This window comes from Rhinatrema bivittatum, chromosome 8 (assembly GCF_901001135.1).
Source record: "Rhinatrema bivittatum chromosome 8, aRhiBiv1.1, whole genome shotgun sequence".
In the NCBI taxonomy this organism is placed as follows: Eukaryota; Metazoa; Chordata; class Amphibia; order Gymnophiona; family Rhinatrematidae; genus Rhinatrema; species Rhinatrema bivittatum.
Genome location: NC_042622.1, coordinates 103221864 through 103243732, shown reverse-complemented (window position 1 = coordinate 103243732; position 21869 = coordinate 103221864). Strand labels below are relative to the sequence as shown.

The 21869-nt window shown below is 40.7% G+C and overlaps 1 protein-coding gene across 3 annotated transcripts in view; it reads right to left on the bottom strand.

The window, feature by feature from the left end:
- The window catches only part of GARNL3 (GTPase activating Rap/RanGAP domain like 3), a 706353-nt gene that overhangs the window by 105992 nt on the left and 578492 nt on the right, over positions 1–21869 (bottom strand). For all 3 annotated transcript variants that reach the window (XM_029613069.1, XM_029613070.1, XM_029613068.1), the window contains 5 exons: positions 17390–17505; positions 15996–16100; positions 12692–12766; positions 11045–11156; positions 9172–9270 (listed from right to left, as the gene is read on the bottom strand). In XM_029613069.1, the coding sequence (XP_029468929.1) occupies positions 9172–9270; positions 11045–11156; positions 12692–12766; positions 15996–16100; positions 17390–17505 (507 nt within the window). The remainder of the gene's footprint in view (positions 1–9171; positions 9271–11044; positions 11157–12691; positions 12767–15995; positions 16101–17389; positions 17506–21869) is intronic.

Here is a 21869-nt window from a genome sequence, read left to right as displayed (position 1 = left end):
GCCGTGACGCCAAACGTCATGACGTCACGTCTTGAGCGGCCAATTGCACGCACAGGGGCCGCTTTCCCCCGTGCAGGCATCCATCTTCGCTGGGAGCAGCGATCCGTTTCTGCTGATGGCCGTCTCCTCCGGAGGGCTGCAAAAAAAAGTAAGTTGCTTCGTCGCTTTACACTGCCAGTCCCCCCTCCCCTCCTCCCGGAGCAAGGCTGCTTTTCGCGCCTGCCTCGGGAGGAGGGACTGGCAATCCCGAGCATAGGATTGCCCGTCCTCTCTCCCCTCGCTCTTGCTACTTTTATTTTCGCTTTACACTGCCAGTCCTGTCTCCCCTCCTCCCGGAGCAAGGCTGCTTTCGCGCCTTGCTTCGGAAGGAGGGGAGAGGGCTGACAATCACCCGCCCACTGGCTCCCACCTCGATGACAGCCCGCCGGATGAATGCGCGCCCACCGGCTCCCACTGCCACCCTGGATAAATGCGCGCCTGCCGGCTCCCACCGCCGCCTGGATAAACGCGTGCCTGCCGGCTCCCAGGAGGGGGGGAACCATCCACTTCCTGGTACCTGTCATTTCAAATGTCAGTTGAAATGACATTTGAAATGACAGGTACCAGCGCACCCAGGATACTGTATAGGCGCTGTATTAAGCGCCTATACAGTAAAATGGGTTGCGCTAGCCTAACCCTTTGCCTAATGCTTCGCAGACGCGGCTTGCATTTGCAAGCAATTTGAATAGAGTATCGAGCGGTATGTGAGCAGGACTGTGCGTGCGGGGAACGAGGGTGCGCCCGGCACTGCCGCACTCTTTCTAACGCGGCCTTGCTGTATCGACCTGCGTGAGAGAAGGGGTTTACAGCATGAAAACCCCTCTTGCTGCATGAGTCTCATGTTTTATGTGTGAGACTTGGCATGTCTGTGAGTATGCAGGGAAAACAGGTATATTCCTGGGCAGAGTTAACAGTTATGATCATAAGTTACTATTTTAAAAGGCATGCATGTACAATTGGCAAATTACTTGCATAATTTTTCACCTTCTAATTATCTTGCATATTTGATATCAGACATATTCATTGTGTATCATTGGTTGGATGGAAGGTCTGGATGAACTCGGGTGGTGGGGGGAGTTCAGACTGAAGAACCAGGAGGGTCTCCATGACCTGGAGAAGGATTGGGCAAACTGGGGATTAATTGGTAAACTGGTAATTTCAATTCCATGTACATCGAGTTTTACATGAGTAAGACCTGCTTTATATTCGTGCATAAAATATGCTTGCATATTTTTAAAATAGGTAGGAAAAGTAGGTGAGTTCAATGCACTGAAATATTCAATTGCATGTATTTGTGCATAAGCATAGATATGTGAATATGTTGCGGGATAGAGATACCCATATTTTATAATATGTGTATATATGATACGCGTGGGTTATAAAATACTGTTGTAGATCAATATGTGGCCATATACATGCCTATAATTCTGCCACGCAGAGTTGTTTGAAAGTTATCCAGTAATAGCCTATTTAGACACACTTGGGTTTCTTACCTGCAGAAAGATATGGCCTGCTTGATTAGGAATGGATCATTTTGAACTTTAAGGATGATCAGATAGTGAAAAATGCTATAAATGTGTTAATGTTTTGTTTGCTACATTGTTTGTTTGGATCATTCATTTTGGCAAATACATATCTATTTGCCAAAACAAATGATCAAAAAAATAATAAAACTACAACCCCACCTCAAAATGAGATTCAGCCAGAAATGAGCTGAAAAATGAAATTTATTTATTTATTTATCGAGTTTTATATACCGTCATTTGGTTTCGCCATCACAACGGTTTACAAAGGTTCGATGTTTAACAGAGTGTTCAAAAATTTGTTCGCTTGTTATTAAGTTTGTCTTAATAGTTCTCTATTCATGCGTTTGTTAACATGGCTGTTTTAGTCGTTCTAGTATATATATATTCTAGTATAGAGTCATTCTGGTATAGTCGTTTAGTATAGTGTCATTAGGTGTTTTGGTAGGCTTTGGTAAACATCCAAGTTTTTAGTTCTTTTTTGAACATTTTAAAATTTTGTTGTGTTCTCAGGTCCATTGGGAAGGAATTCCAAAGTTCAGGACTTCCTAGGGAGATGGATCTCTTCCGAGTTGTGGTGAGTTTGTGGTGGGTTGGTGGGATTTTTAATAGACCTTTGTTCGCTTGGTGGAGATTTTGGTTTGGTGAGTGGAGTTTTATGGATGCACTAAGTCAATTTGTTTTTCATAAATTATTTTGTGTATTATGGATAGTATTTTGTAGTCAATCCTGTATTTTATTGGAAGCCAGTGTAATGAAATGAGGGTTGGAGTAATATGATCAAATTTTCTCATTCCTGTGAGTATTCTGGCGGCTGTATTTTGTAGGATTTGGAGGCTATATTTTGTAGGATTCTGGCGGCTGTATTTTGTAGGATTTGGAGATTTTGTAGGATGGTGGTGAGAGGTAAGTTGAATAGCAGAGAGTTGCAGTAATCCAGGTTGGAGAAGATGAGAAGATGGAGGACTGATCTGAAGTCGTTGGGTGACAGGAATGGTTTTAGGTGTCGAAGTGTTAGGAGTTTGTGATACCTGTCTTTGATTTTTGCGGAGTTGTGGTTCTTGAAGGATAGTTCCTTGTCAATTATGACTCCAAGGTTGCATGCATGGGTGACAGGGGAGATTGCTGAGATTTGATTCAGTGCTGGGAAAAATAGTGGAAACTATTCTCAAGATCAAAATCATAGAGCATATAGAAAGACATGATTTAATGGAACACAGTCAATATGGATTTACCCAAGGGAAGTCTTGGCTAACAAATCTGCTTCATTTTTTTGAAGGGGTTAATAAACATGTGGATAAAGGTGAACCGGTAGATGTAGTGTATTTGGATTTTCAGAAGGCATTTGACAAAGTCCCTCATGAGAGGCTTCTAGAAAAACTAAAAAGTCATGGGATAGGAGGCAATGTCCTTTCATGGATTACAAACTGGTTAAAAAACAGGAAACAGAAAGTAGGATTAAATGGTCAATTTTCTCAGTGGAAAAGGGTAAACACTGGAGTGCCTCAGGGATCTGTACTTGGACCAGTGCTTTTCAATATATATATATATATAAATGATCTGGAAGGGAATATGATGAGTGAGGTTATCAAATTTGCGGATGATACAAAATTATTCAAAGTAGTTAAATCACAAGCGGACTGTGATACATTACAGGAGGACCTTGCAAGACTGGAAGATTGGGTATCGAAATGGCAGATGAAATTTAATGTGGACAAGTACAAGGTGTTGCATATAGGGAAAAATAACCCTTGCTGTAGTTACACAATGTTAGGTTCCATATTAGGAACTACCACCCAGGAAAAAGATCTAGGCATCATAATGGATAATACTTTAAAATCGTCGGCTCAGTATGCTGCAGCAGTCAAAAAAGCAAACAGAATGTTAGGAATTATTAGGAAGGGAATGGTTAATAAAACGGAAAATGTCATAATGCCTCTATATCGCTCCATGGTGAGACTGCACCTTGAATACTGTGTACAATTCTGGTCGCCGCATCTCAAAAAGATATAGTTGCGATGGAGAAGGTACAGAGAAGGGCAACCAAAATGATAAATGGGATGGAACAGCTCCCCTATGAGGAAAGGCTGAAGAGGTTAGGGCTGTTCAGCTTAGAGAAGAGACAGCTGAGGGGGGATATGATAGAGGTCTTTAAGATCATGAAAGGTCTTGAATGAGTAGATGTGACTCGGTCATGTACACTTGCGAATAATAGAAGGACTAGGGGGCATGCCATGAAGTTAGCAAGTAGCACATGTAAGACTAATCGGAGAAAATTATTTTTCACTCAACGCACAATAAAGCTCTGGAATTTGTTGCCAGAGGATGTGGTTAGTGCAGTTCGTGTAGCTGGGTTCAAAAAAGGTTTGGATAACTTCTTGGAGGAGAAGTCCATTAACGGCTATTAATCAAGTTTACTTAGGGAATAGCCACTGCTATTAATTGCATCAGTATTCACTAAACACCAACCAACCTCTTTCCCTTTACTAATAATTCTCCAACATTCGCCGATTCAAGGGAAACCTTGTTCATGTTCAGTGGTATTTCTTTTGTACGGTGGCTCTGTTCAAGGATAACCAATTTGTGGTTATCCTTTTCATTCGCCCCGTATATTACTCTTTATTATTTTTGTGTTTATTTTCTTTATTTTCTTTTCTATTTTTAATTTTTGCTTATAAAATCCCTTCTCCCTGACTGTTTATCCGACCCACTTGTATATTCTTATGGTCATATACTTATCAAGGCCGCCGCCTCTGTCTCTTCTCATGGGGTCGGATCCGCCTGCCCATTTTATTTTAACCTGCTTCAAGCTTAAATCCGCTGTCTATTATTTCCCACCCTCAAGTTATTAACACTTACTTGAGAAAAGAAAATAAAGAAAATAAACACAAAAATAATAAAGAGTAATATACGGGGCGAATGAAAAGGATAACCACAAATTGGTTATCCTTGAACAGAGCCACCGTACAAAAGAAATACCACTGAACAAGGTTTCCCTTGAATCGGCGATTGTTGAAGAATTAATTGCATCAGTAGCATGGGATCTTCTTAGTGTTTGGGTAATTGCCAGGTTCTTGTGGCCTTTTTTTGGCCTCTGTTGGAAACAGGATGCTGGGCTTGATGGACCCTTGGTCTGACCCAGGATGGCAATTTCTTATGTTCGTATGTTCTTATGTTGAGAGGTGGCATGTGTGTAGGGTTGTTTTTTCTATCCAGCATGATTATTTCAGTCTTATCAATGATTAGGATGAGTCTCATGTTATTTAGTAGTTGCTTTATTTTTGTGAGGCAGTTGACTGCTTTTTTGTAGGTGTCTTCCAGAGAGTTGTGTATTGGGTTAAGTATTTTTATGTCATCAGTGTATATGAAATGATTCAGTTTAAGGTTTGAGAGGAAGTGGCATATTGGGAGAAGATAAATGTTGAAGAGTGTCGCAGATAGTGCGGATCCTTGGGGAACTCTGGTGTCAAGGTTTATTTTCTTTGAGAGGATGTCGTTGATTGAAACCTGGTATGTCCTTTTCTGATAGGATGAGAACCATTGTAGGTTTTTTTCATTTAAGCCAATTTTGGAGAGGCGGTTCATCAGTATTGAATGGTTTACCATATCAAAGGCTGCTGATAAGTCTAGTAGGATTAGAAGGTATTTGTGCCCATTGTCGAAACCTTTGAACATGGTATCATTTAATGATAGGAATAAGGATTCGGTTTTTAGTTGTTTTCTGAAGCCGAATTGCGTGGGATGTAGGATGTTCCTTTCCAGGTGGTCACTGAGTTGGGATTGGACGATTTTTTCAATAATTTTGGCAATGAATGGTAGGTTTGATATTGGACGGTAGTTTAGTGGGTTTTCAGGATCAAGGTTGGTCTTTTTTAGGATGGGTTTGATAATTGCTGATTTTAGGCAGTCGGAGTAGATTCCTTCTTTGAATGATAGGTTGACGATGTCTGTTAATGTTTTGGTTATTGATAGTTCGATTGCTTTGATCGTCTGTATGGGTATGCTTTCGATGGGGTGCTTGGCTGGGTTCATCTTTTTGATGATATTTTGAACTTCCAGTGATGAAGCTGGGTCAAAGTTGGGCCAGCTTAATGTTTGATTGATTAGTATTTTCGGGTCTTGCGTGTTGTTGTTGATGAAGTTTTTGATTTTTTCTTTAAAGAAGTCTGCAAGGTCGTTGCTTGAGAGCTTGAAGTTTGGTGATTTCTGGTCATTGGCGGATTTTGTTAGGCAATGTACGATATTGAACAGCATTCTTGGGTTATGTTGGAATTCGTCTATTTTATGTAGAAGTCTTTTTTTGCGTTGTGGATAATTTTTTTGTAGTATGCTAATTGTGATCGGTATGCGTTCAGTAGTATAAATGTTTTGTTGTTCCTCCATGTTTGATCTGACCTGAACTGATTTTTTTCCCCCTGCACACACCTAGTCATAGTTGGGGCAGCTTTGAATAGCCTGTGGTGTTGCTAACATACACAGGCATTTTAGTGTATGCAGATTGTAGCCAATTTTCAAAGGGAAACTGCTAAGTTTCCCTTTGAGTAGGCCTGCTCAAACTGCTCACTTAGATGGTTAACTGATACCGGTGCATGGGTGCACATGTACGCATATATGCTGACTCGAGCCAAAGAATGCACTCGTATTATAACATATGCGCATATATATGTGCATGTTATAAAATAGGCTATATGCACGTACATGTGTGCACAATTTCATATGGACGTGCGCATATGCGAACACATGCTGCCTCTACCGTATAAGTCGGGGGATTTTAGTAGAAATGTGTGCTGACAATTACCAGTTTCTCCAGTTCATTTCCAGTTTGCCCAGGTAAGGGATAGGACTTCCTAACGCCCCCCCCCCCCCCCCCAGTTAAATAGCCTCCCTTTTACCCTGTTAGCACAAACCCTTAACACCCTGCTGACTAGCCTAGAATTTTTTATTTTAATACTTATATGCCATACATAGAAGCAGTAAAGTTATGTGGCAGGGGAACCTGGCGCACATTTGTGTGTGTAAATACATACGTGCACATTTCATGTTTAAGTCCTGGAATGCTCATGTGCTGCCCATACTATACCCAGATCCCACCATTATTTTTACAACTTATTTGTGTGCATACTGGGCAAGTACATCAGCAGCTTTCAAAATCAACTTGGTGCGTGCCGACCGGACATACGTACCTTCCAGTTTTGGCATGCTCCGGGCATTTATAATTCACCCCATATTTCTATACATCATATTTCTGCTGGTGGCTGATAGCAGGTAAAGTTTCACACACAGCTTTACTCCCCCAAGCCAGAAATATGTGCAACATGAAAGCCTCAGGGCATTTTTAGCTGGCTAGAGGAAAGCAAATTTCAGCCAGAATTGTTTACCCACATAAGTGGCTTTGAAAATTGTCCTCAGTATGTAGAAACTGAAGCAATTACAAATGCTAAGCAGTGGAAGTCTTAAAATATTCCCAGCTGTATAAAAGCAAGAGTGCTGCTAGAAAATGCATTTTAAAGAATAATTGGCTAGTAATCTTTCTTCCTATAGATCTGCAGAATGCCATAATATTTACTTTCATGAATCCAGCTTCTGAGGTTGGCGTTCCATTTGCATTAGCATGAGATAAAAGGGGAAACATCAAACAAGCAACTACTACTCTACTTACTCTGTTTTCCCTGTTAGAAACATTCCATATCTCTACCTCAGTTATTAAACAGTACAATCCTATTGCTTGCTGTTACTATATTTGTAAAAGATACCTACCATACATCATGCTTCCTGTAGTATCTGAGTAATTTAACTTTTACATATTGCAAATTCCAATAAGAGGCAATTACATAAATTATACAATCAATAGCCATCAAGGGCCTTATTCAATAAGGATTTTTTTCCATAGACACAGGATAGGAAACAGTTCTTTCTGAATAAGACCCCATGTTCATTGATTTAGAGTTAAAGAACACAAGAAATTAGAAACTCATGTGCCAAATTCAACCAGTTGTTTTGTCTTAGCAAATGGGACTCCATTTAAAGTGAAAAAACCAACAGAGTAGAATGCCTGGAATAATGTTTAGCCAGTGGGATGGCTGGGCTGGATATACATTACTGACTAAAAATGTTTCTATATAGGGACGATAACTTTTAAACAGGTGCGCAGGTGGCTATGTGCACACAATTGTCGGCCCGCATCCAGAGAAATGGCTATTTTATGACATACATGACTGACTGCGCACTCATGTGTGCACAGTTTTAAATAGGCATGCCCCATGCGCATAAATGCCATTTCTACTGCATAAGTAGGGGGATTTTAGCAGACACGTTCGCCGACGCCATTTCCAGTTTTCACAGTTCATTCCCAGTTCGCCCAGTAAGGGATAGGAATTCCAAACCCCCCTAGTTTAATAGCCTCCCATTTCCCTTGTTTGCTCCTACCTTTAAAACCCCACCGTTCTGTCTATTTGTCTTTATTTTATAACTTACACATCCTCCATAGAGGAAGTAAAGTTACATGTGCATAAGTATTTACACGCAAATTTGAAATTGAAATCCAGGAATGCCCACGCACCACGTCTTTTTCAGAACTATTTATTTGTGCGCATTGCAAAGTACGCATGTATGCGAGTGCCTTTTAAAATCCGCTTGGCGAGCACCAGCCCAACATATTCGAGTATCTCCTGGTTTTGGCACACACCAGGTTTTTGAAATTCACCTTAAAGAGTACCTCAGTCAATGGAATATCTTTTGCAATAGGGTCAATGCCCTACAACTATCAATAAGAAGGCCACAAATGCAGAGAGTCTATAATACGCTTCTACTAGTCTTCAGGTTTCATCATACTGAATTATAAGATTTTCATTCACATTTTAGGCAAGGGATCAGTTTGTTTTTGTTCTATTCCTTGGAATCTCGATAACTCACAGCTATCCTATAATTCAGTACAGAAATGCAGGAGCTTAAAACCCATGTATTGGGGTGATATTGATGAAATTCAGAGAGGTGAAAATTAAACGTGGGAGTAAATGTCAACAAGAAACAACCATGCACTCTGTACATAAAACAATAGATTCAAATTTATTATGATAGTATATCATATTTGGAACTATTATTTTATTTATAGAGTTCCTAGCTGTTTTTCATTGAAATGATTTTGATTGCTAGCACCTGGGCTACAAAAGGTATTTCTGCAACTATGATTTTTTTGAACTTTTGCAGAGCTAAATCCACGCAGGGCAACGTCTAGTATCACCTCAGCTGACACGGATGTCTTTCTGCAGCATAAGAGAATTGAATGCAGGGGCAGAATATCTGCAGATTTTTGGCCGGTAGGTAAAATTGCTAGTAGGTAAAATTGTTTTTTTGCCATTAATACAACTCATGACATTTTGCAGAACTTAGGCAAAGGCACTTCTCAAATGGAACCAACATGGTCATTGTGTACTACTACAAACTGAAACGCTGCGGTGAAGGAAGAATTGCGACCGTTCATCTCGCATGTTAATCCTCTGCTCCAAAGAGGAACAGTCTGTGACTTTCCAAGATAAGACCCTCTCAGTTGTCAGTTTATGAACAATCTGCCAAAAGCAAAATGCAGTAGCAACAAGCTGGAAATCCTTACCTTTATCTGCCCTGGTAATTAAAAGATCCAGAGTTTCCAAGATATGCATTTGCTTCACTTGGAGAGTTTTATCAAACACTTGCAGTGATGGCTGGCCATCTGGGAAAAAAAAAAAAAAAAAAGATACACAGGTTTGAAATTCTATTGAAATGCAGGACTGGCAGGGTGGGAATGAATAGAGATCACTCCTGCCTCATTTGGATACCATGGCTACTGAGGGCCTCCTAGGGATCGGAGGGAAGTTGGGTAAGGTTGATGGGGCTTTATAGACATTTTGTGATGCGTTTTTAATCAAAGGGGATGGGCTTTTAGTGCATGCTGTCAAAAGTGCATGCTATTATAAAATAGCATAAACTAAAAAAATAAAACAAAATGGAACAGAAAACTTGGATAAAAATGAAATAAAACCCCTCCACCAACATGAAACAACCCCCACCCCCCGCACACGCACACTGATGCTATGTTACCCATCTAGCAATCTTCCTTCATAACGACGACTATTTGCAGAGAGGAATCTGATGGTTTCAGCTTGTTTCAGTTAATTTTGCACTTTGTCTACTGGTTCTCACTTATAATTTTATTTAGAAACATTTGATATTTTGCCTTTTCCCCAAAGTTGGTCGCAAGGCAGGTTACAATAAAAGTAAATGAACAGAGGTACCTTACAATCAAATCAGAATTTGAAATTAATTGTGATCCGGCATAGGAAAACCCATTTGTGAATAGTTTCAAGACCCAGTTGTGTCCATTGTTGGGGGTTCAGGAAGTTGGGTCGAAGATGTGGATCTTTTGGGGAAAGCCTGGCTGAAAAGCCATGCCTTAGCTCTTTTCCTGAACTTAAGATACCATGGCTCCAGGCACAGGGTTAGTGCTCCTTTGTTCCAAATTTTTGGTGTCTAACAGCTGAAAGCAGAGTCTTGTGCAGGACAATCTGGCAGCAGTCAGGGGAGAAGAGGAAAGAAAAGCCATTTCGGCGTACCAGAGTTCCCTCGAGGAGAGAAGTTGAGAGGTATTCAGGGGTCTGTTGAGTCAAGCATTTGTAGACAAAGCAGAGAGTTTTAAATTTTATTCTGCTTTCTACTGTGGGCCAGTGAAGATTACGTAGAGAAGGCTTGATATGATTGGTTGATTTTGTACCTACCACAGTTCTCGCAGCAATACTTTGTAGGAGCTGGAGGTGCTTTGAACTGTACTGTGAGTTGCTATTTTATAGGGAACGGCAGTAATCAGTTCAGCTGGTGATTAATGCATGGATTACAGAAGCAAAAATGTGTTTACAAAGGAAATTATGCAGTTGACGTATGAGACACAGATACACAAAGGAGGACTTTACTGCTTTCAAGATGTGGGGTTCCATTGTGAGGTTTTGGTGAAATTGGACCCCTACGCTTCGTACTGACTCCTAAGCATGTAAGGTGGTACCTGCTAGTGAGGGGACCGATTATAGAGATGGACCTTGGCAGCTGAGCCAGAGGACTTCTGATTTAGATGGGTTTAGTCTGAGTTCATTTAGAGCATTATTTGCCAAGGAACCTTTTCACCAGAACCCTTCCCTCATCTGCTGGCAAAATGTATTTATAGTTGCCATGTGTAACTTTTTTCCCAACTGAAATATTTTCTCATCTATATACATTTGAAACAAAGCTACATGGACTGAAGCAAGAATGAGGTAGTTTGTAGAAGTTAAGATATACGATCATATAAATATATGTATTTTGTCAAAGTTTGAGTGATAGGACCATGAATGAGACATGAAGTTTTGCCTGTACAAACTATGTAAGATGAACGGAGGCTGAGAATATTTGATGTTGTGTGAAGTTTTATAAAGTAGAGAACACATTTTTGCAAGACTCGTAGGTAGTTACTCACTGACCATCTATCAGCAGGACTCCTCCATCTGTAGAAACCAGTAAGGACTGTCCCCAAGAATCGCCACAAGCAGCTTCGTAAGAAAAATTGCTGCAGAAACACTGAGATTCCCAAGGCTATAAAACAATATAGAAATTGTGAAACAAGTTAGCAAGAAACCCCACAGCAAACATGAATTTATTAACATTGGTGGGGCCTGATCCATTGAGAAATTTCTCCCATTCTGAATCTATAAGAACGTCCCTTGATGAATCAGCCTTTACATTGTAACGGAGAAGTCAAAATGTATCCTGATTGTAGCTGATTTTCATTTATTGTGAACCGATGAGATGTTCCCAATGTTCATCGGTATATAAAAACTTCTAAATAAAATAAATAAATATCCAAATAAGTGGTGCAAATCTCCTATATGTGAGTATCTGTGCTCCTAATTTTAATCATTGACACCTGGAGATTTAACTCACATATTTTCCTTAGCCCTTGATGGTTTTTACGGGTGTAAGTCATCAAATTTTGTAACATGCATGTGTGAAGGAAATTACCAGTTTTACCAATTAGTCCACCAGTTTGCCCAGTTTATCTCTAGGTCCTCAAGACCCTCCTGGTTCTTCAACTGCACTCCCCCCAGTTTACCCTGACCCCTCCCCCAGTCAGTATTTGGCTATAAAGAATTTTATTCTCACTTACACTAGATAATTAGCAGGTGTAAATACCCTCATCACTTTGGCAGGTTATAAAATAGGAATTTATATGCATAAATGTTGGCCCTTCCATGGAAGGACCCTGGTCTGCCCCTTTTTCATATGAACACATTTATTTGTGCACCATTACTTACACATGTATGTTTGAGGTTTATAAAATAGCCTTTACACCCAATTCTGTGAAAATTCACCTTTGAGCACATACATATTTTTATGAGCTTAAATCCTTTTGAAAATTACCCCCATATTATTCTCCATCCCAACCTAAATACACTTTAAGTATGTGATTGTGCAGCTTAGTGCAATAAACAGATTGACAGAATGCACATTGTGTGGATGATTGTCTTTAAGTACCTAGCAGATAAAGCACGTCTACAAAGTATTCCATGTATAGCATGAGTTCCATATCAAGCCTTCAGCCCTCTGAGAGTTATAATCATTTTCCCATGAAGAATACTCTAGCATCAGCATTTCATGATACCTTTCCATATCTGAAGTAGAAAATAAGCAGGGTGCATGCTAAATTCAAATAAGATGTAATTGAGACTGCTAAGTACACATTGTGACTATTATCACTTTCTCACATTGGTCATGGTGGTTCTGTATGCCTGATGTCTAAAGAGAATTATTCATCACATGAGGCTTGCATGAGCTCTGTCTTTCTAGCTATTTGGATTTCTGATTTGGGAATGCACCAATACATTTGGATTGGTAAACTGACAGATTATTTCTCTGAACTCTTTCCATGCTTGCATTCAATAAGGAATACCCAAACATGATATGCCTGCTATTGATTGCTATCTGAATTGCTATCTGAATTGATTTTGTAGATAATACACTATTTGTCTTACAGAATCCATACCAGCTAAGTAGGCATCAATGTTGAGTAACATCTGGAATTTCTGCACCTCTGCATGGTTTCATATCAATAGCCAGCTGTCAAAACTTACCTCTTTTCTACAGAGGCCAGTGGTTGCCAAACTTGTAGGTGCGTCACCTCTTACAATGGTTTTTAGTTTCAGCGCCTGATCAAAAAAGAATTTGTACAGTATGTCATTAGTCACTCTGAGGACAAATAGACAGCCACAGTATAAGGAGGAAATTGGAAGGAAAACAAGGAGCTACTTCTGGCAAGACCACATAAATGCTAAATAGTGCTTGCTTGATCCTGAGCTGTATAGGAGAAATATGTGTAATTGGAAGCAAACCTGTAAAGTATCTGAATTAAAAAGAATATATCAGTTGAAAGTGCATTTTTAGATGTATGTGGGCTGGTCTGCTGGCTCAGTGCTAGTGTTGCACCGCACCATGTGAGAAGACTGGGTTCAATCCCCAGGGTGGGTTTCTGCTCAATGGGGTGACCTAGATTAGGGATACTGAGGAGAAAGTGTCAACAGCTCTTGTGAGGTGCAAGTATCCTACATCACTCAATGATGTCACCTAGATGTCAGACTTAGAGAGGAATTTTCAAAAATTTACACTCATAAAAATTAGCTTATACATGGGTAAGTAGCCTCTGCTTGCATATTCTGTATTTAATAAAAGTAGAAAATACTCGTGTATATTCACTTTTGAGCACACATATATGCGTGTAAAAAGAGGGTAGTCTAGAGGCATTCCAGAGCAGGGCCAACAACTATGCATGTAAGTTCTTTTTTAAAAGATACAGTCATACATTTGGCAATTTGCTTGTCTGATTTTTATACCTTATCTGGCATAACTGATATTAAATGTGTTTATTGTGTAGTACTGACTGGGTGGGTGGTCTGGGTGGACTGGAGGGAGTTCAGGCTAAAGAGCCAGGAGGGTCTCAGTGAACTGGCGAAGGACTGGGAGAACTGGAGGACTAATTGGTAAAACTGGAAATGTATTGACGTATGCATGTTTTAAAATTGGCCAACTTATGCATGTAAATTCCAATATATGTAAGTCCTAATTTACATTCATGTGTAAAATAAATGTACATATATTTTTTAAATAGGTAGGAAAAGTCTGCACATTCAGTGCATTAATATACATTGTTTCTATGCACTGCATGCAATCACATTTAAGTCTACAGATGAGGGTTTGTTGAGGAGTAAAAATATGTGTATTTTATAAAACAGGTGTCTGTCATATGCACAGGTTATAAAATACTGTGGTCAAACATGCACGGCCATGTACACACGTATATGCCATCGCGCATATTTGTTTGAAAGTTATCCTCCCAGAGTCCACATTAGCTGCGTTCTCAAGGAAGCTGCAGTTTGTGTCTGAGTTGAGAGGAGGACATATAAACAGGACAAAATCCCCCCTGGGCAATTGTGAGTGAAGGCTTGTGGTACCATAACCAATAGAGGCTGATTGTGATTGAGCTGGAAGCTCAAAATTGTAGGAGAAAATTTGAGTCTAAGCTCCACCCCTCTCCCTAAAAAGAGGTATATGGAATGTATGGCTAGCATCAGTCCAATTAAAAGACAGATGCCCTAGTTTATCAATGAAATTTTTCTACAGGCACAGAACTGGAGAAACGTCCATAAGACCCAAAGATGATGTATTGAATTGATCTACATGAATATGGAATACCAGTTAGGAAAGTCAATATAATACATATTTTTATCGTAATTGTACACAATCTGTGAAATTTTTTGCAACAGAACCCACATTCATTTTCGCCAATTAGGGGCTGTGTTCAGCATGGTTTCCTGCTTACATTCAGCAGTTTACACAAGAATCATATAGGATGGGAGTGGCAAAATCTGTTTTTTTGAGCACCACAAACAGGTCTGCCTTTCAGGATTTCTGCAATAAAAACTCATGAGATATCTTTACAAACATCTGACCCCCAGAACCAGATAAATATGTGTACTTTGGCCATTCTGAAAGTCAGACCTGTTTGCAGCAATCAAGGATTGACGTTCGCTATCACCTGCATGAAGGATGGCTATATAGCTCTACTTCCAAAAGAAAAGGCTGAGCCATTCCTGATTTTACTTTCAATACATGCAGGGCAATACTGTCTCACTTTTCTTAGAGAAATAAGAACTACATCTTCCAGCATGCATTGGGAGAAAGCCAGGAATCACTAAGCCTGTCAATTTTGCCATGGAGCTATATGGTCACCCTAGAACAGGGCTTCTCCAACCTGCTTTGGGGTTTCTACAGCCAGTCAGTTTTTTAGGACATCTACAAAGAATGGGGCGGATTTTAAAAGGGCCGCGCACGCCGGCATGCCTATTTTGCATAGGCCGCCGGCGCGTGTAAAGCCCCGGGACGTGCTTAAGTCCCGGGGATTTTGAAAAGGGGAGGGAGGGGGCGTGTCTGGGGGCATTCCCGAAACGACGCGGCGTTTCAGGGGTGGGCCCCGGCATTTCGGGGGCGGGCCTGGGGGCGTGGCGCCGGCCCGGGGGCATGGTCGAGGCCTCCGGACCAGCCCCCGGGACCGGAGGACGGAGCGGGACTGCCAGCGACGCGCGCAAAGTTATGCCTGCTGAAAGCAGGCATAACTTTGCCGACAAAGGTAAGGGGGGGTGTTTTAGATAGGGCCGGGGGGGGGGGGGGTTAGGTAGGGGAAGGGAGGGGAAGGTGGGGGGTGGGCGAAGAAAAGTTCCCTCAGAGGCCGCTCCGAAATCGGAGCGGCCTCGGAGGGAACAAGCAGAGCGCGCTGGGCTCGGCGCGCGCAGGTTGCACAAATGTGCACCCCCTTGTGCGCGCCGACCCCGGATTTTATAAGATATGCGTGGCTACGTGCGTATCTTATAAAATCCAGCGTACTTTTGTTCGCGCTCGCGTATTTTTAAAAAATCTGCCCCAATATGCATATATTAGAAGCAGTATAGGCTAAATTTTCTCATGCATATTCAGGTAGATATCTTGAAAACCCGATTGCCTGTGGGGTCCTCAGGATATGTATGGGAAGCCAACAAACCGAGAACAAATGAATTAAATCCTTCTGAAAACAGCCCTTGCAGTCTGAAACATCATTTTATCTCATTATTTTTGATGTATCAAAATATATTTATGTGAAAAATGTAATGATCCTTAGTTGATATATTATCATCCTAGAGTCTCCTCCTTCCTGTGTTTGAGAAGGTTACAGTGTGATGGGATGACCAATGCAATGAGTAATTACACAGTGTGCTATAGACAAGTAACAGAATCTTGGTAGGATGCCCTATGCACACAAATCATTCCAGTCAAAGGAGGTTTGTTTAGGAAACATTTCCTAGCATCTTATTCTATGTATTGACCACTAATATGTTCAATGGAACCTACCTGTCCAATTCTGACAAATTCTGCTTGCCGGGCCTCTTCCTTCTTTCTGGCTGACTTCGGAGACTCTGGTAATACATCACTAAAAGATCGTCTGTTAAGCATGTTCTGATCAAAACAAATAGCTTTATCAATGTCAGACCTAACATTCTTATTAAATGTCACACGAGTCTCCCATAAATTCTTGAGAATTTCTCATTTGCTGTTCAGTTATAAGTAGGTTATAGTACTACAGGTAGCTAGAAGAAGACAAAGTCCAATGGACACAAGTGTATATTCAACCTAGAGGGTCCTGACGAGGTTACCCAGACACTCTAGAATTGTTTTTAGAAGTAAGGTAGAAAGGAGAAAGGCTAAGTTAAACCCCATGATGGTTTTATCTTTCCCCCTCTCTCAATTTTGTTGATTTCTGACTTACCGTATTTAGTTTAGCAGCAAACTATGTGCATGCCAAATATTTTGTATAAAACCCAGCCATTTGTTGGTAATAAAATATCCTTTTACCATTATGGTCAAATCCAAATCAAATTTCAAACTAGAAGCTGATAAGCTAGAAGGCCCTCAAGGTTAGAATATTATTCCTGATATATGTGTATCTTTTCAATAACTGATACACAGTGTTTCATTAATTATGCGGTATCTATTCTTTAATAGTGAGAACTGCATTACATTTTTATGTAATGAATTATAGTCTTGCACAGTCCATTTGAAGAATTTCAAAGTTCTTCCCTTCATGTAACAAAGTGACCTCAGTTACCAACCAGGCAACTTCAGTATTTCACATTTTGGATGATCAATTGAAATGTTTTAGGTCAGAGGCATTCTGTATCAATACATTATCCATTAACATACTCTCTCGAGTCTAAAAACTTTTTAATTATATGTAAGACTTCTATACTGCCTTCCAAATGCAGAACCATCGTAGTCAATGAATTCTATTTTTAAAATTATTATTGCTATAACATTTCATTCTTTGGCATGCTTTGACAGCAGCACTTTCATTAATGACAGATATTTTGCTTGATAGATTGTCCTAGCAAATTATTATTTTTATTCACAAATAAAGAATTGCTTTGCTGTGTTTTAATGAAAATGTCTTTTCTGATATTTAGATGAACGCGTGGAGAGCCGAATGAGTTTGTTGCATTTTTTAATCCTCTTTCTACCCATTTTTTGTTATGAAGGATTGGGATCATAGGCCTATCATTTTGCCTGTGACCTTTTTTTTTTCCCCTTGGCAGAAAACTGCAGAGGTTTGTTTTCATTTTTAGTAGTCTACAGCACCTGGTCTTCCCTGGTGGTCCCCATGCAGATATTAGCCAGGCCTACGTAGCTTCAAAGACTTAAAGAGTTTATGCTCTCTTAAGACAATGTTGTGGTGGAAATGAGCTCGTTACCTTATGTAAATCAGGCATAAGATCCTGATATAACGATCGAATAAGCATGTCAAGGGTGCGTTGTCGTTTCTGAGCAAATGTTGGAGTCTCCAAGGTGGCTTTCTCCCCATTTATTACTAAAATATATTTAAATAAAAAGATAGTGAGCATCACAAAGTGAGTACATTTCATTCACAGGATCAATTTGAAGATTAATAAGACCACTAAATTGATTATTAAAATCATCTAGATTATAGTAGACCTTGGCCATTACAGTCCAGCTCATCAAACAAGAAACTTGACTAGAAATTTTAAAGAAACAAACAATAAAAATTTGATTTGACGAATATGTCACTTTTTGCAAAATTGAATTAGATGAAAGCAGGTATCTCAGATTGCTTTCTAAAACTTCTCAAGAAACTCAGGCCACAGCTCCAACTTCAGTTGATTTTCAGAAGGTGAGCTCCCTCACTGTTGTTGCAATTCCCAAAACTGGACCAAAGATGAGTTTGAGGGTCTTATCCCCCCCATGATAAATATGACCATTTGTTTTATACCAACCATGGAGGGTCAGTTATCACATTTGCTATGCAAATGGGAGGAGTTAAATGCAATAGACTTTGGTAAGTGTGACAAATATTTCTCATGTGTCTGAATTTTTTAGCTTCAAAAATAAACTTGGTTTTTATTCTGTTAGTTGGTCGAGTCTTTTGTTAATCTGATGCGAATAATAGCAGTTTCTGATAGGAATAAATGATTGTATTACTAAGGTTTGTTGGAATCCAATTATAGTCAAAATTTTACATCAGCAATTGATTTAAAAACCAGTCAAAAAGTGTTGCACAAACACATATATCAATGCCACATATCTGATTCAGTAGATGACAGTTTGATAAGGTATTGTATAAGCAGCCACAGAATCATTTTACGATCACATTTTCTAAGGGCAGGAATTCAAAAGCTTTTTTTTTTTTAATTTTTTTTTCAAAATACTTTTTATTGAAAAGAGATAAACAGATTATATAACAACAACAAGACTCAACCCCCATTGCCCAAAACAGTGAAATTGAGTATAAGAAGGCCATTGATTGGAATACAATAGGCAAGTCAGACAAAGAAAAGTACCCAAAAGTTACAATAGTGTAATAGGAATAACGTGTACTCAAAAGAAGAGACTATGAACTTTGAGGGGAGAGGTGTTTAAAATCATGAGAGGTCTAGAACAGGTAGATGTGAATTGGTTATTTACTCTTTCGGATAGTAGAAAGACTAGGGGGCACTCCATGAAGTTAGCATGGGGCACATTTAAAACTAATCGGAGAAAGTTCTTTTTTACTCAACACACAATTAAACTCTGGAATTTGTTGCCAGAGAATGTGGTTAGTGCAGTTAGTATAGCTGTGTTTAAAAAAGGATGGATAAGTTTCTTGGAGGAGAAGTCCATTACCTGCTATTAAGTTCACTTAGGGGCGGATTTTAAAACGAGCGCGAATAGCCTACTTTTGTTTGCGCTCCAGGCGCAAACAAAAGTACGCTGGATTTTAGTAGATATGCGCGGAGCCGCGCTTATCCGCTAAAATCCTGGATCGGCGCGCACAAGGCTATCGATTTCGTATAGCCGGCGCGCGCCGAGCCGCGCTGCCTACCCCCGTTCCCTCCAAGGGCCGCTCCGAAATCGGAGCGGCCCTCGGAGGGAACTTTCCTTTGCCCCTCCCCTCACCTTCCCCTCCCTTCCCCTACCTAACCCACCCGCCCGGCCCTGTCTAACCCCCCCACTTACCTTTGTCGGGGGATTTACGCCTCCCAGAGGGAGGCGTAAATCCCCCGCGCGCCAGCGGGCCTCCCGCGCGCCGGGCCGCGACCTGGGGGCGGGTACGGAGGGCGCGGGCACGCCCCCGGACCGCCCCGGGCCGTAGCCACGCCCCCGTACCCGCCCCCAAAACGCTGCCGACACGCCCCCGAAAACGCCGCCGATGACCGGGCCCGCCCCCAGACACGCCCCCGACATGCCCCCCTCGGAGAAACCCCGGGACTTACGCGAGTCCCGGGGCTCTGCGCGCGCCGGGAGGCCTATGTAAAATAGGCTTCCCGGCGTGCAGGGCCCTGCTCGCGTAAATCTGCCCGGTTTTGGGCGGATTTACGCGAGCAGGGCTCTGAAAATCCGCCCCTTAGAGAATAGCCACTGCCATTAGCAATGGTAACATGGAATAGACTTCGTTTTTGGGTACTTGCCAGGTTCTTATGGCCTGGATTGGCCACTGTTGGAAACAGGATGCTGGGCTTGATGGACCCTTGGTCTGACCCAGTATGGCATGTTCTTATGTTCCTAGATCATGGAAAACTCAAACCTCTTTTCCATTTTCCACCCCAAAAGAAAATCCAACCATCTTACCCCAAAACACCCACACATCATACATAGTACACATACACATTCAAATTCAAGCAATCTAAAACCCCCAACCTGAATCTCCCTTCCCATGGAGTCTCCCCCACTAACCCCCTACAATCTACCCTTGCACCCCCCCCCACGTGTCCATTCTAGATAGAAAGAGAAAGACGAGCTAACAGAGATGGATAAACCCTGCAAGGCCCAGGGCACTCCCCAAATAGAATACTCAGAAAGGATAGTCTGCACCTAAATCAGTGAGTAGCAGTTATTACCCCATATATTGCAATAGTTACAACTTAGTAATAATAATAAGAATAGGAAAGTGTGTGTGTGTGTGTGTGTGTGTGGGGGGGGGGGGGGGGGGCGAGAAAATTAAACTCTCCAGTTAGTGTCATACCCTACATTTGTAACTCAAGAGGTAGTAACTTGAACAAACTAGCCCATACTGAGCAGCAAGACTCATCAGGTCTTCTCCTGCCAAGCTTAGCATCTATCCACTCCTTCTGCATTGCCAAAGTCATACGCTGAAACCATGATCAAGTGGAAGGTACTGTTTCTTCCATCCATGACATCAAAATGCAGCAACAAGTAGTCAACAGAGCCAGTCGTATAAATCTGTCTCTCGATGTGTTCTTACTAACCGTCCCCTCCACCACTCCAGAGAGAAGAATTTTACCCTGCTTCTCTACCACTAAGCCAGTAAATCTACTATTTATTTATTTATTTATTTATTTAAACTCTTTTCTATACTGTCGTTAAGCTAGAAGCCATCACAACGGATTTTTAAGGCACTTAAAAATGTAGCTTTATTTTAACATCTAGACAGGTGCCTGTAAGATAAGGTACAAAGTTTCATAATAGCTATAAGATGCTAGCTGAGGTTGTGTGTTTAGGTTTATCAAGTCGGTTCAAAATTATTAATAATCTACATGATATCTGTTACTGCTTAAAAGTAAAAAAACACACATAATGAGTAGGTGTGTTGTGTCAAAGCACAGACTCATCGCTTTCTGCAATTCTTTGGATTCTATTCTCCCTTCTCTTTGTGGTATGCCTGTTTAAATAGCCATGTTTTTAGGCTCTTTTTGAATAGTTTGATGTCTTTTTGCAGTCTGATTTCTGATGGCATGTTGTTCCATAATGTAGGCCCTGCTAATGATAGGGCTCTATCCCTTACTTGAGTTAGTCTTGCAGTTTTAACGGAGGGAATAGTTAGTAATGCCTTGTTTGCGGATCTCAGGTTCCTGTTGGGGACGTGTACTTTCAGTGCAGTGTTTAGCCATTTTATAGACCGACATTCGTTGGGAACATCATATCAGTTTACATGGAACATTAAAGTAGCTTAACAGGGCTTTATAATAAACTGAGATTAAATAATGAGATAACTTGGAAGGTTATAATGAGAAAACATTGTATATGTAAAAGTTAACAGGGTAAAAAATAAGTTATCTAATAATTTCTAATATATATACAAATTATCTAATATAATTAGATAAAACTAAGATTCTGTAGGTAAGCTTGAAAGTTAGCAAAGTAGTAATAAAATTGAATAATTCTAATATTCTGTAGGGGATAAAAAGGTGTAGGCTTGCTTGAACAGCCATGTCTTGAGTTTTTGTTTAAATTTTTTGGGGCACAGTTCTTGTCTTAGGTCAGTTGGCATGGTGTTCCAGAGAGTTGGCCCGACTATAGATAGTGCACATTGTTTTGTAGCCTTGAGGTGTGTGGTTTTGGGAGATGGTGTGTGTAGTGTGGATAGGTGTTGAGTGCTGGTAGGTCTTGTGAGGGTGTGAAACATTATGGAGTCATAGAACCATTGCATATTTTGATTGTGTAGGGATTTGTGGATGATAGTCAGGGTCTTATATTGTATTCGGTATGCTACTGGAAGCCAGTGTAAGGCCTGTAGAGTTGGGGAGATGTGCTCTCTTTTGCAAGTGCCGGCTAATAGCAGACAACACCTCAGACCAGAACACATCTAGTTTTGAACAGAGCAATAGGCAGTGCAATAAAAAGCCCTCCTCCTGTTTGCCCTTGGTTCATGTGGGAGTAGGGGCTAAGCCCACATGATGCATCTGCACATTGTCAAAATAAGCATGGGGCAGCAACTTA